Source organism: Myxocyprinus asiaticus, chromosome 26, assembly GCF_019703515.2.
Source record: "Myxocyprinus asiaticus isolate MX2 ecotype Aquarium Trade chromosome 26, UBuf_Myxa_2, whole genome shotgun sequence".
Classification (NCBI taxonomy): domain Eukaryota; kingdom Metazoa; phylum Chordata; class Actinopteri; order Cypriniformes; family Catostomidae; genus Myxocyprinus; species Myxocyprinus asiaticus.
In genome coordinates, this window is record NC_059369.1 from 39,852,156 (window position 1) to 39,870,650 (window position 18,495).

Consider the following 18,495-nt stretch of genomic DNA (forward strand, 5'->3'; position numbering starts at 1 on the left):
ACACTGGTTTTGCGTTTTTCACATTCTTAGCCATGTGTTTCAGTTACAGAGTTTCCACGGTAATGACCAATCTGGATATGTCAGGGAATTTTTTAATTGTCATTTTCAGGCTGGGAAAAGTCATGGCAATTAATCAAATTATCGACAGTTATATTGAATATATTTTTTTATTTATGCTCAGCTCTAAAATGTTTAATCTGCTAAAAAAAAAAAAAAAAAAATGCTTTTTCGAGGACAGTCTATATAATATGATTTTTAGTAATCCTTATTCAGTAATCAAAAAGACTAGTCATGGAATTCAGGGAAGATTTTCATCAGTCAAAATGTGTGGGAAAGCTGGAGATATTTTGTACTTGTCATAGAATTTAACTTTGTGTTTAAATATATGTATTGATTGTTTGATATTTTAATATATTTAACTTTTTTTATATATAAATTATTCACTTATAATATACACTCAATAAAAATAGTTCTGGCCTATTTTTAACATTTACACATTTTTATTTAATGTAAGAACTGCACCAAATTGAATTGTGTATTGTTTAACTAAATTAAACTGATGTTATGTTATTTTATCAAAGATTACTCAATTCAGTTTCATGGAATTTTGTTATGAAATTGAAACGAATAAATCTTAAGAAAAATGTATATATCTATATACTGTATATTTACAGTACTGTGCAAATTTTAGGCACTTGTGAAAAAGGTTGCATAGTGAGGATGTCTTAAAAAATAAAGACATAAATAGTTTTCATTTATCACTTAATTTCATACAAAGTCCAGTAAACATAAAAAGCTAAATCAATATTCAGCGTGACCACCTTTGCCTTTAAAACAGACCCAATTCTCCTAGGTACACCTGGACACAGTTTTTCCTGGTTGTTGGCAGATAGGATGTTCCAAGCTTCTTGGAGAATTCACCACAGTTCTTCTATCTATTTAGGCTGTCTCAATTGCTTCTGTCTCTTTATGTAATTTCAGACTGACACGATGTTCAGTGGGGGGCTTTGTGGGGGCCATGATATCTGTTGCAGGGCTCCCTGTTCTTCTGTTCTAATCTTTTCTATTTGCAAATGTAATGTTTGGGAGTCTAACATTTATATTTCCTACTGACACACTAAAGCTGAAGATATAAATAACCATCTTAAGACAAATGTTTTTGTGAAACACCTTATGTGCCTAAAACTTTTGCACAGTACTGTGTATATATATATATATATATATCATTGTTCCCAAGTAATGAAAACAACAAAGCATGCACATCTCAGCAGAAACAATGTATTTTCATGTACAGTGCGAGTTTGGTGTTTATAAAGCAAAGCCTTTTAGTTGAAATCAACTTGCCACTTTCATGTTGCATGGCTGTAAAATTAAACACTCAAACAGAATGCCATGTAAGCAGTGACCTTTTCATCTGTAAAATACTGCCTGTTAATTTGCATTTGAGAGTTTAAGTGTTGGGTGTTTTTGCTTTTACTGTGTCTCTTACATGGCTTGTCTCTGCTTTTTATAAAATATGCCATATTAGTATGTTGTGTTGGTATACTCGAGTGTGTGTGTGTGTGTGTTCGTGCTATCCCGAGTTTTCCCCTGCTGAGCTCCCACATCCCTCCTGTCACTCTCTTAACGTCCTGTGGCCCGTCATAACCCCCTGCGTGAGGGATCAGTGACTGTTAATGAGAGGAGTGCCGTCACAACTAAGAGACCTGACAGAGCAGTAGAAGCAGGTGTCACACAGAGTGAAAACCACAGGGGCCTACCTCCTCATCAAGAGTCATTCTCCATCATCCGTCCTGCCCTGACTCACCTGTGTGGAAATGTGTGCTCTCAACTCACCTGAAACCAAGAGAAGAGCATCTTTCCTGCATTGTGGTTAGTTGCTGCTGTATGGTGCTGCTTTCTGTAGGCTTAAGATTAGAATATACTTCGAACCACTGATCTATGTTATCTATATTATTGTTATATTGATCTATATGAAAGATCAGTGCTTCCAGAATAATCTACACTGCCATTTCAAGATGGAATGCAGTATGCATGGAATATGATGGACTTTACTTTTAGTAATGAAACTGACCCTTTCTTTCATTCCTTCTGTTATAGTTGTTAATTTTATTATACTATAGGAGATTGCTGTGGTAGCCTAGACATCCTAACAAATATTGTCCCACTATCTTTGGGTGTTGTGACTTCATTTATACACATTAATACATTACATCATTTTAATATTTTTAGTTATTCATAATTCTATAGATTATTTATAACACCATGGTACTATATACTATAATACTGAATGATCACCATGTACAGTGGTATTTAAAATGCATTTGTCACAAAATTGTGCATCACTCTTATAACACTTTACATATAGTAAACCTACTTCAAGCCTATATACAAGTTTTAGATCAGACTTGGCACTTAGATTAGTTAAAACAAGGCACAGATCATGAGGTTTGCATGTTTTCTTGCTGTTCAGCATTTAATTCAGTTTTTGTCTTTTGAGTTTTTTGCCATCAAATGACAGTGACATCTTTTTGCCAGTACAAAGAAATATAGAACCTTTCATAAGCATCAAGTCTTTGAGGTTATATAGTCAAAAAATAGTAATTTTAAGAATTATGCATTTCAATTTCATAACAAAGTTCCATCGAATTTAACTGAGTAATCTTTAATAAATAACATAAAAAAAAAAAAAGGTTTTTAAGTTTTATTAATTTAATTTTGTTAAACATTACAACATTTAATTTGATGGAATTTTGTTATGAAATTTAAATGCATAAATCTTAAAAACAGGCTACTATATATATATATATATATATTAGAGTGAGGTTATAATCGGAAGGTATGATGAACTAGTTTTTAAATTAATGCATCTTTTCACTAAAATGTAGAATAATCTGTAACAATTGCTGATCAGTTATCATAGCAATATTCAGTGTATCTTTTCCCCCTCTACTTTTCAATGAGCCTTTAATCGCAGAAAGCAGGTGGCACTCCTATGGGCACGTCCCCTCAAAATCCTGTTCTTCCTTGACTACTTTTGCGTTTGTACTTTTATGAGTTCAAGAGTATACCAGCACGGTACAATTATTCAACTTGCTACTTTTTCACTGCATTTCTTTTCGAAATTATACATTTACGTCATTATACACACAAAGCCTTTATCTATGCTGGCATTTCTAAAGACCAAAACAATCATTGAATCTTAGGGGTGGGCTCTTTTGACTTGGGGCAGTAAGACCATAGAAACCAACTGTCTGTAACACCTTAGCAACAACACAGCAACCACCAGGCACTTATGTTTGCTTTAGGAAATGTAAAAATCTAGTTAATTAACTTAAACTTAACTGTTTAACTGTTAGTCTTATGATGATGTATTGCATTCAGTGTACTTTGCTGTAAATCTCTCCCAAATCTCTCCCATATTTATTTGTCCGTTTAACCGTTTTGTCCCTGCTCTCCTGTGCCCCCAGACAGTGCAGTCTATAATCCCAGACATCAGCTGGTTTAATTAGACAGTGAAATATTAATGGCAGTATGCATGCAGCTCTATTCGGCACATTTAGTGTACTCGTCCCTGCGCGTCCAGCCCTGATTAACCAGCTAGACTTACAAGAAGTACACAAGAGGTCTTGACACCATCAACACACAATCCATATATAACCGCTTCACTTCAGTCTTCCATTAGATGATGTGGACCACATTCACAGTTTTATTATTGGAAAGTTTATTATTTACAACTAAAAACAACTCGCTTTTAGCGCCCCTCTGTGGACATTTCATCTGGTAGCACTTCCCCGCTTTGACCACTGGGGGCAGAATTTGGGTAATCACAGACCACTACAGTAGAATGAGATTTTTTAACGTACTGTAGCTGAATTCACAGTGAGACCAGTCTGCTTTTGTCATCCATCTACAGTATGTTGTTGTAAATAAATCCTAAACATAAAGACTGCAATCATTTCTATGTATGAGTAAGGGTCAAAAGGTTTTGATGTAACATCGCACCCTGAATGGTTTAAAATATCTTTTAAAGATCTGTCCACTGTAGTGGATGTCAAATAGATCAGGTTTATCAGGGGGTCACAGGTCAGCCACTACCTAAGGGATGTTTTTGAATAGAGGAAATATGAGGCAGGTCAGTGGTGCCTGAATAATTTAGCATGAGAATGTTTACAGCCTTTTTTTATTTTATTTTATTTACGTTACTTTGCTGTTCTTGTCATTGTTAGGTTTTTCCTTTCACCAGGTTCTTTCAAACTTAATGACAGCAGTGACAATGTGTGTTTTCCTGCATTTTAATGGCAGAATTGCAGTGTTGTGTTTCCACTTGAGTAACAGCCATTACATGACCATGACTGCGATTAATGAGGAAACCAGACCTGGGAGTCTAGTACTAAATGGCTTAGTGTGTGTGTGTGTGTGTGTGTGTGTGTGTGTGTGTGTGTGTGTGTGTGTGTGTGTGTGTGTGTGTGTGTTTACATGACTGTCAGTGCTTGATAGTGTACATTCAATTTAAATTTTATGTGCATTAATGGCATGACAAAAACTGTACATGGGTAGTTGACATGAAATGTCAAGCAGTGTGACATGCTGCACTTCATGTAAACAATGTTTTTCTTATTCTTGTATACTGTACAGTAAGCTATTTACTATACATGCAGTTTCTATGAGCTCATATTCATTTAATTGGTCCACGTGGATTACGTGTACTTTAAAAAATTAATTTGATGTTGCAAAAAAGAATATTATGGACATAATATTTGGGAACTACCCATGTGTGCATGCATTTTTGTGTTACTTCTCTTTACTAATGTTTATATGTGGCTCTTTCTCAGGGTCTTGTGTGCTGACGTCTGATGTCCAGGAATAATTACAAACAGCACAGTCATGGTCATTCTACAGCAGGTAGATTTATCTTTTAAACACACAAGCATTTGCTAACAAAATTATTTGGGGCTGAATACATTGAAGTGACCAGTGTAGTGTCCATGCAATTCTTAAAGGAATGTTCTGGTTTCAAATTGATCTGTATCTTGGTTTTTGTTAATTTCAACATATACTAATGTTTTTTTTTTGTTTGTTTTTTTTTTACATTAAAAGTGGTAAATTCAATATGAACTATCAAATTGAACAAACAATGAACAACAGTATCTTTATAAATTAATATTAACCAAGATGTATGTATTTCGATTTCTTAAATTTTTACATTTAAGATGTATGCAGCTCAATTTCAGAACAAATATCCATCAAATATAATTGGGTAATCTTAAAAAAAAAAAAAAAAAAAAAAAAGTAAATTAATAAAACTGTAAAATGTAAGTTTTATTGATTGAATTTTTTAAAAAATCGAATCATTCAATTTGCTGGGAATCTGTTATGAAATTGAAATGCTAATGACTAATGTTAACGAATAGAACCTTACTGAAAGATTTTCCGCTGTTTGACTGCATGTTGTACTGTGAGTTTGTGTTGTTCTGTAACTGTATAAGTCAGTCAGTGCGTCTCTGGTTTGACATTGAGACACTCACACATACATGTAAACACTGCAGTCCAGAAATAAATCTGCTTTACTGGAGCGGAGAACTTAAATGCTGATAACTAATTATGTCTAATCTGATCAGGGTCTCTCCTCTGTTCCTGCATCTCCTTGCACACACAAACATTTTCTCTGCCCTTAATAATGTCAATTTTCTTCTTTCTTTTTCCGATTTGACTCGTTTATTTCCTGTCTATTTTATGCTCCTCTAATATTGCGAAAATATATTGTTTGAGTGCCTGTGCCCCCTTGAGCTGTGTCGGATGATAATCTTTAGTGCAAGTGTACCTCGAATGTTCTTGTGTTACTGTATTATGGTGTCATGATAAATCAGAATCTGATTACTGCTGTCAGATTGCTCACTCTAGTGAATATTTCTTAGGTTTATTGGCTGCTGGTAGGCACATTCCTGAAAGTACTGACCACAAAAAGCTTTTGAAAAATCCCACCTTTAGAAAAATAAGATGCAGTTCATTTAACACCCTTTACCCTCTATGTTGTCACACTATGTATGCCAGTGCGGTTTTATTGTGTTTATTGTTTACCCACCAGCTATTACAAAAAATATGATGATATTGGAATTAGTTTGGAGGATAGATCTCTTTCTCTCTCTTTCTCAAAAAAAAAAAAAAAAAATTCTTAATATAATAACAACAAGACTTAATATCTTATGTAATTTTGAAGGATGTTTAATTTTTTTTTTTTACTGGAAAACATTACATTTTAAAGCTTAAGTTTGTTGTGTTGTGGCTTCATTTATTTGTGTTGCGGCTTAATTTCATTGCGTTGTGGCTGTATTTCATTGCGTTGTGGCTTAAATTCATTGTGTTGTGGCTTAATTTCTTTGTGTTATGGCTTAAGTTCATTGTGTTGTGGCTTAAGTTCTTTGTGTTATGGCTTAAGTTCATTGCGTTGTGGCTTAAGTTCATTGTGTTGTGGCTTAATTTCTTTGTGTTATGGCTTAAGTTCATTGTGTTGTGGCTTAATTTCTTTGTGTTATGGCTTAAGTTCATTGCGTTGTGGCTCAATTTCATTGCGTTGTGGCTTAAGTTCGTTGTGTTATGGCTTAAATTCATTGTGTTGTGGCTTAAGTTCATTGTGTTGTGGCTTAATTTCTTTGTGTTATGGCTTAAGTTCATTGTGTTGTGGCTTAATTTCTTTGTGTTATGGCTTAAGTTCATTGCGTTGTGGCTCAATTTCATTGCGTTGTGGCTTAAGTTCGTTGTGTTATGGCTTAAATTCATTGCGTTGTGGCTTAAGTTCATTGCGTTGTGGCTTAAGTTCATTGTGTTGTGGCTAATTTCACTGTGTTGTGGCTTAAGTTCGTTGTGTTGTGGCTTAAGTTCATTGTGTTGTGGCTTAAATTCGTTGTGTTGTGGCTTAAGTTTGTTGTGTTGTGTCTTAATTTAATTGCGTTGTGGCTTAATTTCATTGTGTTGTGGCTTAAGTTCGTTGTGTTGTGGCTTAATTTCTTTGTGTTGTGGCTTAAGTTCATTGCGTTGTGGCTTAAGTTCATTGTGTTGTGGCTTAAATTCATTGTGTTGTGGCTTAAGTTCATTGTATTGTGGCTTAATTTCGTTGTATTGTGGCTTAAATTTGTTGTGTTGTGGCTTAAGTTTGTTGTGTTGTGTCTTAATTTAATTGCGTTGTGGCTTAATTTCATTGTGTTGTGGCTTAAGTTCGTTGTGTTGTGGCTTAATTTCTTTGTGTTGTGGCTTAAGTTCATTGCGTTGTGGCTTAAGTTCATTGTGTTGTGGCTTAAATTCATTGTGTTGTGGCTTAAGTTCATTGTGTTGTGGCTTAAATTCGTTGTGTTGTGGCTTAAGTTGGTTGTGTTGTGTCTTAATTTAATTGCGTTGTGGCTTAATTTCATTGTGTTGTGGCTTAAGTTCGTTGTGTTGTGGCTTAATTTCTTTGTGTTGTGGCTTAAGTTCATTGTGTTGTGGCTTAAGTTCATTGTGTTGTGGCTTAAATTCGTTGTGTTGTGGCTTAAATTTGTTGTGTTGTGTCTTAATTTAATTGCATTGTGGCTTAATTTCATTGTGTTGTGGCTTAAATTCATTGTATTGTGGCTTAATTTCGTTGTATTGTGGCTTAAATTCGTTGTGTTGTGGCTTAAGTTTGTTGTGTTGTGTCTTAATTTAATTGCGTTGTGGCTTAATTTCATTGTGTTGTGGCTTAAGTTCATTGTGTTGTGGCTTAATTTCTTTGTGTTGTGGCTTAAGTTCATTGCGTTGTGGCTTAAGTTCATTGTGTTGTGGCTTAAATTCATTGTGTTGTGGCTTAAGTTCATTGTGTTGTGGCTTAAATTCGTTGTGTTGTGGCTTAAGTTGGTTGTGTTGTGTCTTAATTTAATTGCTTTGTGGCTTAATTTCATTGTGTTGTGGCTTAAGTTCGTTGTGTTGTAGCTTAATTTCTTTGTGTTGTGGCTTAAGTTCATTGCGTTGTGGCTTAAGTTCATTGTGTTGTGGCTTAAATTCGTTGTGTTGTGGCTTAAGTTGGTTGTGTTGTGTCTTAATTTAATTGCGTTGTGGCTTAATTTCATTGTGTTGTGGCTTAAGTTCGTTGTGTTGTGGCTTAATTTCTTTGTGTTGTGGCTTAAGTTCATTGCGTTGTGGCTTAAGTTCATTGTGTTGTGGCTTAAATTCGTTGTGTTGTGGCTTAAGTTTGTTGTGTTGTGTCTTAATTTAATTGCGTTGTGGCTTAATTTCATTGTGTTGTGGCTTAAGTTCGTTGTGTTGTGGCTTAATTTCTTTGTGTTGTGGCTTAAGTTCATTGCGTTGTGGCTTAAGTTCATTGTGTTGTGGCTTAAATTCATTGTGTTGTGGCTTAAGTTCATTGTGTTGTGGCTTAAGTTCATTGTATTGTGGCTTAATTTCGTTGTATTGTGGCTTAAATTCGTTGTGTTGTGGCTTAAGTTGGTTGTGTTGTGTCTTAATTTAATTGCGTTGTGGCTTAATTTCATTGTGTTGTGGCTTAAATTCGTTGTGTTGTGGCTTAAGTTGGTTGTGTTGTGTCTTAATTTAATTGCGTTGTGGCTTAATTTCATTGTGTTGTGGCTTAAGTTCGTTGTGTTGTGGCTTAATTTCTTTGTGTTGTGGCTTAAGTTCATTGCGTTGTGGCTTAAGTTCATTGTGTTGTGGCTTAAATTCGTTGTGTTGTGGCTTAAGTTTGTTGTGTTGTGTCTTAATTTAATTGCGTTGTGGCTTAATTTCATTGTGTTGTGGCTTAAGTTCGTTGTGTTGTGGCTTAATTTCTTTGTGTTGTGGCTTAAGTTCATTGCGTTGTGGCTTAAGTTCATTGTGTTGTGGCTTAAATTCATTGTGTTGTGGCTTAAGTTCATTGTGTTGTGGCTTAAATTCATTGTATTGTGGCTTAATTTCGTTGTATTGTGGCTTAAATTCGTTGTGTTGTGGCTTAAGTTGGTTGTGTTGTGTCTTAATTTAATTGCGTTGTGGCTTAATTTCATTGTGTTGTGGCTTAAGTTTGTTGTGTTGTGGCTTAATTTCTTTGTGTTGTGGCTTAAGTTCATTGCGTTGTGGCTTAAGTTCATTGTGTTGTGGGTTAAATTCATTGTGTTGTGGCTTAAGTTCATTGTGTTGTGGCTTAAGTTCATTGTGTTGTGGCTTAATTTCTTTGTGTTGTGGCTTAAATTCGTTGTGTTGTGGCTTAAGTTTGTTGTGTTGTGTCTTAATTTAATTGCGTTGTGGCTTAATTTCATTGTGTTGTGGCTTAAGTTCATTGTGTTGTGGCTTAATTTCTTTGTGTTGTGGCTTAAGTTCATTGCGTTGTGGCTTAAGTTCATTGTGTTGTGGCTTAAATTCATTGTGTTGTGGCTTAAGTTCATTGTGTTGTGGCTTAAGTTCATTGTATTGTGGCTTAATTTCGTTGTATTGTGGCTTAATTTCGTTGTGTTGTGGATGAATTTATTTGTGTTGTGACTTAATTTAGTTTTGTTGTGACTTAATTTAGTTTTGTTGTGACTTAATTTAGTTTTGTTGTGGCTTAATTTTGTTGTGTTGTAGCTTACTTTCTTTGTGACTTATTTGCATTGTGGCTTAATTTTTTTTTTTTTTTTTTGTGTTGTGGCTGAATTTGTTTGTGATCTGGCTTAATTTCTTTGTGTTTTAAAATTTTGCTTGCTTTGAAAATTTTGTTGTGTTCTGCACCTCTGGGCCACTGTACAAATCACAACAACAACAGCTGTGTCTTGTTTAGAAGGCTGCGTCCTCCGGAGGTCACATTTGTCAGCCGCATATGTCATTGAGGCTGTCTCATTTCATAAAAGTGAGTAGGACACTTCGAATGCGACCTTCTTTCATGGGAATTCGAGGATGCATGAGGTGTATCCTTCGTGGGCACTCACAACCCATAATTCTTTGCTTCATCGGAAATGTCAAAAAAAAAAAAATAACAACGCCATTTGCCCGTAAATATGATGTTCAAACGCAAGTAATGTTAATTCCCAAGTTGATGTACTTCAGTAGATGGGTGCAGAGTATATAATATGCATAATTCTATTAATATATAATTAAAATAAAGTATTAGACTAAAAGTACACCTTTAAAATCATTATAACTCTCCTAAATTTACCTCATACACTCCCTTCCAAAGGGATTTTGTTGCCTTCTTAATGAAAGCGCTTGCACTTGTTAAAGAGTGGCGTGCTGTCATAGCAACCATGTTACATTCCATTTCCGTTTGTCCTACAAAGGCCGTCACAAGACTTGTTTAAAGGAGGACGCTCAGTATACTGCAGCCTTCAAAGGACGCGTCCTACCTAGCACACAGCCTTCGAAATGAGACACAGCTAACAAGTGGTAAGTAGACCAAGTAGACCATAATGTCAAACCAGTTGTTGCCAAGAAGGGGCGATCTCTTCCCTTCAACTCTATGGGGTTTGAACAGCAGTCATTAATATATTAAGAAACTGATGCTGCTGTGCTGTTAATTTGGTTTAATTGTTTGAATTTCCTTCTTGAAATTGTTTTCAATGTGCTACATGTGTTAAGAGCAGTTCATATATGTCTTACAGTTGAACAGTGTTTTGAAATACCATCCATGTATTTTGTCCTGCTCTATTACACTTATAGGAGTAACTGGAGAATTATAGTACTGTTTGTGAGGATAATGAATCTATATACTGTAACTAAGCACACATACACCACTCATGTTGTTACAGCGTCATTTGCGCTTCCTGAATAATTTACCTGCACTGCTGTCTCACAAACCTGCACAGGCATTAAATGTTCAGCATTACCTGTTTCCATGTTCCTGTCTCTTTTTTAAAAGACTGACAATGGAAGCATGTTTTAAATCATCTATAGCACAAAACTGGACATCAAAGAATTATTATTATATTAGGAGTTAGAGGTAAAAACAAAGTAGACAACAGTGCATTGGTATCTTTAGACCATCTCTCAGTAATAATAGCGGTATTTAAAAAGCAAGGTTTCCACTGATGCAGAGTTACTGGAACAAACTGCAAAATGGTGAATCTCACAAAACCTGTCATGAACACATAACATTCTCATTACTGTTATGCGATTTAAAAAATGATATTTAAAGTATAGGGTATTTATTCATCATGGTAGTATTTGTAAGTGCCTTGAACTTATGTGGGTTTAAGTTATTTAAAAAAAAAAAAAAAGCTTGAATTACAGTTTTTAATACTATACAGTAATACAGTATAAAACTAATGTTTCTGTAATGAGAATTGACGAAAATGAGAATGACAGAAACATTTAAAACAGTGCTACAGACCAAATGGTCACAGTATACATTATGGGGAGGTAAATATGCTTGAAATTATATTCCGAGTTCAATACAAGTTAAGACAAATTGACAAAATTTGTGGCATAATGTTGATGACCACAAAAAAAGAATTTCAAAATTATATAAAAAAACAAACAACGTGGTTACAGTAAGGCACTTACAATGGAAGGGAATAAGGCCAGTCCATAAACATTTAAATACAGTTTCAAAATGTAAACATAACATGATTTTAGTGTAATAAAATCAGGGATTTACCTGCATTACAGTGTTTACCAGATTGCAGTTTTTTCACCATTATGCTACAAATGCTGTTGATTGATCTTAACTTAAAATTAACCTGGAATATCCTTTAATTGTTTTGAAAAAGTGTCACATTGTAAAAAATCTTAATGGTCCTAAAAAAAGCAAAACATTTTCTTAATTTTTTCATTATGACACGGTCATGTTCTCGATAGGTTTCGTAATTAATTTCCCTGAATCATCTTGCTGTAACTACTCTGAAAGTCTGTTAGAAGTTTTCATAATGAAAGACAGAGCAGAGGAGTGAGCTAACAGCACAATTGTTGTCTTGGCATGAATTATTCACATACTCGTGGTTGCTAGGATTGTATCAGCGTCGACGGCCAGCAATGCTGCCTTCTCAGACGTGACAGCTGTGGTCAAATGGTGTTAGATTCTCCCTCTACATGGATTGATTTGCCTTTGGGGATATTTGGTTAATTAAAAAGCTCCATATTATCTGGGGATACACCAGCATGGACACTGCTACTGGAGAGATAGAAAAAGAGAGAGAATGTTTCAGAAGGAAAATATGGGGCTAAAGTAGGAAAAGACACCATGCAGACAACATATAAAAACAGAAACAGAGGGGGAAAAGAAAGATATATGGTCAGTTAGACTGTAAATTAAAACTAACCTCCTTAAGGACAAGAAAGTGCAAACAAAGGACAAGAACAACAATATAGGACTAATTAAAGAAAAAAATACAGAGAAATAGTTAGAGAATCAATACAAAAACTCATACAGGGTATCAGACATGTTTGCATGTAGATTTTAAGGACCAAAAGGCGACAGAGACATCTTCCAGGACTAATCCAAGAGCAAAAGATGCACTAGACAAACAAACCATCCTTGGGCCTCAGATTGGGTGTCCTCTAGTCTGTGTTTGTCTCTTTGAGGACGTCGTACAGACAGCCTGGACTTCTTTTTGTGTCTCCACTATTATTTTTATCCTATTGTTGGACGTAAAAGGAAGCTGGTTCTGTAACAACCTGGGTCTCTGCTGGGCTGAAGGTTGGTTAACTTGTGGATGTGTACGTTTACGGTGGTGTATCAGGCAGTGTTCTCAGTTTGGAGTTTTGCCACTTGTATGGATTAGAGTTTGAAGATACTCTTAAGGATGTACAAGCGTCGGGATTACGTTGAACTCTACGAGAAAGATCAGGAGAAATGGGCTTTATTACGAAATGTCAACGCTGTGTTTAAACACACCACTCTGCTACCGGTACGACATGCATGTGTGTGAATGTTGTGAGTGTGTGTGTGGAGTATTACCAGTTCCATACAAGCACAGTGCTTGTTTATACTTGTGTATTTGTTGGTGGTTTATTGGTTAAAGAAATATCCTGAAAATGAAAATTATGTCATAATTTTTTGCCCTCATATTCCAAACCTGTATGACTTCCTTTCTTCTGTAAAACACACACACAAAAAAAAAATGTTAGGCAGAATTATGTCTCACTCACTGTTCACTTACATTGCAAGGAAATTGAACGGTGTCTGAGGTTAACATTCTGCCATACATCTCCTTTTGTGTTCCATGGAAGAAAGTGATGACATGATGGTGAGTAAATGATAAGAGCATTTTTGTGTAAAGTATTCTTTCAAATGATTTAAGTGGTTACAGAAAAATAAAAATGTACATTGAATCTAAATAAGTAAAAATCACATGCCATTTTTATGGCTTGTTTGTTTTTGATTAAGCCATGCTTGTTTTCTTGGAATTGACCGGACAATCCTGTCCACTTGTGTAAAAATATAATTAAGCACTGATGATGTCACAGTGTAGAAAATGTAAATGTAGGCTTGACAGGTTTTTTGAGAATGGCCCTATTGGTAGTCATTCCAGAGAGCATTTTATTGGCAAAAAAAACCTGGATACGCCCATGAGTGCAAGATGACTCATCATCATATTTGGTGCTTTTTCTCAGTAAGAGAAAGACTGTAAATAATTTTTTGGTAAGAGAAAGGCTGTATATTTTAAGTGAGCAGACCTGCTTAGTATTTATTTTGTTTATGTTAGAAAAACTAGATGGCCTTAAAGCTAATAAACAGATGTGGTCTGTGGTCATTAAATGGTTTTGGACCATGTGATAATTAGACTGAGGTCATTTAAGAACACCGTGATGGTTGATAGTTGATGGTTGATGGTTTTAGGGCGACTATGTCTGGCTGGACCTAAAGACCGGCCGTGAATTTGAGGTCCCGATTGGAGCCGTGGTGAAGCTCTGTGATTCCGGTCAGATCCAGGTTTTGGATGATGAAGGAAATGTAAGTAAATGAATATGATCATTCTTGCCATTGTGTTAGACTAAAAGGCAGATCGTTGAATTATTGAATCTTCATGTTTTCAGGAACACTGGATCTCCCCCCAAAATGCCACCAACATCAAACCAATGCACCCCACCTCCATCCACGGGGTGGAAGACATGATTCGACTAGGCGATCTGAATGAGGCTGGAATTCTCCGAAACCTTCTCATCCGCTACAGAGAACATCTCATCTATGTAAGTTCTCCTCCTGGTGCCAAAGCTGTGATTTTGGAAGATCTGTTGATGTTTACATTGCAAAAGTGGCCATCTGACTTCTCATTATCCCATTTATTACAAGACCACTTGCCAAATAAATAGGAAAGATGCAGGTCTTGTAACAGGTGTGTACAAGTTAATATCTCGTAACCAACATTCAGACACAATATTGGCAGATATTTTTTATTTATTTATTTATTTATTTATTTTGCTTTGCCAATAAAAACAGTTTCAATTCTATTCTTAGAATTATAATTCTAACATGGATCAGAGGATATGTTTATTTAGCGGGGTTTAAAGTCATTACATTTGAAGAACAGGAAGAATTCATGCTTGCTTGATACTGGGCAGAGCACAGTCGGAGGTCCATAAGTTTTTCTCACCTGATACAATAGTTTGCCATTTATAAGAGCTTTAAAATATTTCATTGATCATTATGTTGGTGGTCACAAAGACTTTAGGCTACACAAGAGTGAAAAAGATTTGTTGCCCTGTTCCATGTACCTCATCATCACGTATGAGTGCTAAATCTACCCTGTTTGCTCTTCTTTTTTCCTCTTAATTGTTTTGTCTTTTAATAACTGCCCTTAATCATTCGCTTTGGTTATATTCTCTTGTCTCTGTCTATCTGTGTAAAGACTAACTGTGGGGGTCGGGTGAGTACTCGCATCAGTTTCATGCTCATGACTGCTCGCTGTTCATTTTCTCACTCTGAACGACTGTGTTTTCATTATGGTATTGCATTTCAACATGGCCATTAGGTGTGTGGTAACAGATGCTGATACATCTCACTGAAACATCACCCTCTGAAGAGCAAGAAGCCTGTGCATTCTGCTCTCACTGTCATCTTACTATGACCTTTACGTGTCTGTTGTCTGTTGACATGTCTGCATGTCTTTACATCAGGACTTGTCATGTTGATAAATAAGCTTGTATTTTGATTTTTTTTTTTTTTTTTACATTAAAGTCTTGTGTCAGCAGAAGACAACTCCTCGTAAATGATAACAAAAAATGGAATATTTTTGCCAATGTAATGTTTTGGAAAGTGTCCAAAATGAACACACAACATTTTTTTTACATGTTGTTTCTGAAAGTTCATGTACCCTGAAATCAACCCCATTCAGCCAAATTACTGACAAGTGTCATCCCCCATCAGACATTTTTGTTTATTCAAGCCTCATCACATTTCTCTCTAGTGCTACTGATAGCATGTTACACAAGCAACCTCTGAGACATGGGTTATGGTCCCATGTAAACCAGGAAATAATGGTGTTCACAGAAACAATGGTGAGTGTGATTCAGAGGTTGCATTTTCGTTGTGAAATTACATTTTTACTGCACTGACGGTTGGGTTTAGGGTTGGGGTTTGGGTGTAGACTAGAGTTAATAAAATATGACTTTCTGTTAACTGTACTATATCATTTACAACTACAAATACAACTGGCTTTTGGCACCACTCTGTGGACATTTCACCCGCAAACTGGAGCTCCCACTTGCACATACGTTCAATAGTAATTTCAGGCCACTTTGGGCAGTATATTTGAATTTTGGTAAGCACAGACTGATTTCAGAAGCTAAACTTTCAACCCACTAACACCAAATTCACAGTACAATTAGTCTGAAGGGTCCTTCAGTATGTTATGTTTTGCGTTGGTTACAAATAAGCTGCATATTAGACTTAAAAGTGCTGTAAGGGATTTTTTGGAACTCAAGGCATAAAATGTCCCTATTACCTTACAGATACTGGTCAAAAAGTTATACTGAGATGTCACACCTGTCTCCGCGACAGCCCTAGACTCTGCCGTGTGGTCTGCAGCGTGAAGCATTCACACGTTTCCATGGGTCTAATTCATTGGCTAATTCTAGCAGAAGTTAGCAAAAAACAGGACCTTTAAAATTGACAACAAAAACAACTGAAAATTGTCACAAAATTAATGTATGAACGACATGAGCCACAGTGATATTTCTTTAGCTTCATGACTGATAGAATTTAGAGATAGATCACCAAGAGGGTCCTCCAATCATGTTTACATCAGTTGGTCCATCCTGTTTAAACTCTCTCCAAACACACATTTAAAACACTTCAAACCATTGCAGCACAAGTTTTCTAGTCTGCTTAAATTATGTTTCTGTATCCTCTGTAGACGTATACCGGGTCAATCTTAGTGACTGTAAACCCCTATAAGCTGCTGCCCATCTATACGGCTGACCAGATTCGCCTCTACACCAACAAGAAGATCGGAGAGTTGCCTCCACATATCTTTGCTATCGCTGACAACTGCTACTTCAACATGCAACGCAACAACAAAGATCAGTGCTGTATCATAAGGTGCGGGGAAACTTCTAAAATTATGTATGCAAGACATTAAGTACGAGTGCCTCCATTAAAGCTTTATGAAATGTATTGTAGATGTCTTTCGAATTTGTCCATCCACTTTTTTGTGACTTGTGGCTTTGTGGTTATAGGTATGGGCTGGTTACCCTAAGGTTGTAGGTTCAAACCCTTCACAGGGCAATTCACGAGCTACCACCACGGTACACGGAACCATAGCTTGGGTCATGTCAAGTAAACCTTGTTCTCTGAGACTAGAGAGATTTGCTTTTGTTGCTACTAAAGTTAGGGTTAGTCGAAGGTATTTAAGATCATTTTGAAATATAAATTCGGAACAAGCATTGGAAACCTGATTAAAAATATGGTCCTGTACTTCGAAATAGAACAAATGCTTAGAGTTGAAGTTAAAATTAAAACGTCATTTAAATGTGACTGGGGAAGCGTCTGGGATGAATTCAAGCTAAGGGAGTGTTCACTCTCACTCCGAATGTGTCCTTGCACTAAAAAAGCTGGAATGCAGATGTCTTGAGATGTGTTTTTAACAGTTGAAGTTCATTTTATCTTGACACTGTGTTTTAAAAACGAGCCGCTCCTGCATGTTCCCATTTAGACTCGACCCCTATGTTGTCCCAAACGGATTGTCCCTCTGCTAAAATGTACTGCAAGAATATTTTAAGATTTGTCCATTTAAGTTAATCTTTCTGTATCTCCCCATCAGTGGCGAGTCTGGAGCAGGGAAAACAGAAAGCACCAAGTTGATTCTACAGTTCTTGGCTGCTATAAGTGGTCAGCACTCCTGGATTGAGCAACAGGTGTTGGAGGCAAACCCCATCTTAGAAGGTAAGAGATCTGGGGTCTACCTGGAGGGATTTGTGTTCTGGAAACAGCATCTCTGTCTGAAACATGCTGTTCTGAATCTGGTTTGAGGGGAATATATTTACAAGGATTTACTAACAAAAGCAGGTGCTTTACCCAACAGCCTTTGGGAATGCCAAGACCATCCGAAACGATAACTCCAGCCGGTTCGGGAAGTACATTGACATCCACTTCAACAAAAGAGGAGCTATAGAGGGGGCAAAGATTGAGCAGTACCTTCTGGAGAAATCCAGAGTGTGTCGACAGGTACAAACAAATGTGAAGATGAATTCTGCTTTGGCTGAAATGGACTAACTGTGTAGTTGCAGAACAAAGTAGTAGGTAGAACGGCAGTACAACGTTTTAAAAGAAACCACTCCTAAAATAAAGCAAATAATGTAACCAAGACAAGATGTCTAATTTTTCAAAAAAATATCTTATCAAACTGTGATTTTGTGTTATTTAAGTTGTATAACATGATAACCAAAATAAAATGTTACGGTAACTTTTTGAAAATACAGTAGGTGCCTAGTACGTTGGGTAGCCCAAAAACATCATTATGGCATACTTTTTTTAAAAACTTAATTAGACCAAACTGCAACGTTTGTGAAATGTTTTATTTAGGTTTATTTAAAAAAACATTCAATTTGCCTCTTTCCTGCACTATTTTAGGCCCGTGATGAGAGAAACTACCACATATTCTACTGTATGTTGAAGGGTATGACTCCAGACCAGAAGAAGAAGCTTGGCTTGGGTAAAGCCACAGACTACACCTATCTTACTATAGTGAGTTATGATCTTTGCTCTGATTTCGTAGCAGTGGAGTATACATGTCTATGTTTTACTTCAGAAAAACAATGGCAAATTTTTACAGCAGAAACTGAAGCCTGCAAAATGACTCCATATATGCAGTAGCTATGCCACTAACAAACATAAGCATTATGAGTATAAAATTAGCACCTTCATCCAGAGTCTATTGGAGTCTTTCTCACTGTCTAATCTCAGGGCAACTGCACTGTTTGTGATGGTCGTGATGATCAGAAAGAATACTCAAACATCCGTTCGGCCATGAAGGTCCTCATGTTCACAGACAAAGAGAACTTGGAGATCTCCAAGCTGCTAGCTGCTATTCTACACATGGGCAACCTGAACTATGAGGGTGAGTTTGCATGGACCGTCATGTCTACCCT

The 18,495-nt window shown here is 36.1% G+C and overlaps 1 protein-coding gene across 3 annotated transcripts in view; it reads left to right on the forward strand.

The window, feature by feature from the left end:
* Positions 1–4,887: 4,887 nt before the first annotated feature.
* LOC127416899 (unconventional myosin-VIIa) overlaps positions 4,888–18,495 on the forward strand; it is a 65,295-nt gene continuing 51,687 nt past the window's right edge. For 2 of the 3 annotated variants that reach the window (XM_051656492.1, XM_051656491.1), the window contains exons 1-8: positions 4,888–4,905; positions 13,748–13,861; positions 13,945–14,097; positions 16,263–16,447; positions 17,169–17,290; positions 17,430–17,572; positions 17,978–18,091; positions 18,311–18,464. In XM_051656492.1, coding sequence (XP_051512452.1) covers positions 4,888–4,905; positions 13,748–13,861; positions 13,945–14,097; positions 16,263–16,447; positions 17,169–17,290; positions 17,430–17,572; positions 17,978–18,091; positions 18,311–18,464 — 1,003 coding nt within the window. Of the gene's footprint in view, positions 4,906–12,698; positions 12,816–13,747; positions 13,862–13,944; positions 14,098–16,262; positions 16,448–17,168; positions 17,291–17,429; positions 17,573–17,977; positions 18,092–18,310; positions 18,465–18,495 lie in introns of all 3 variants that reach the window. The other variant, XM_051656490.1, reaches the window with a different exon arrangement.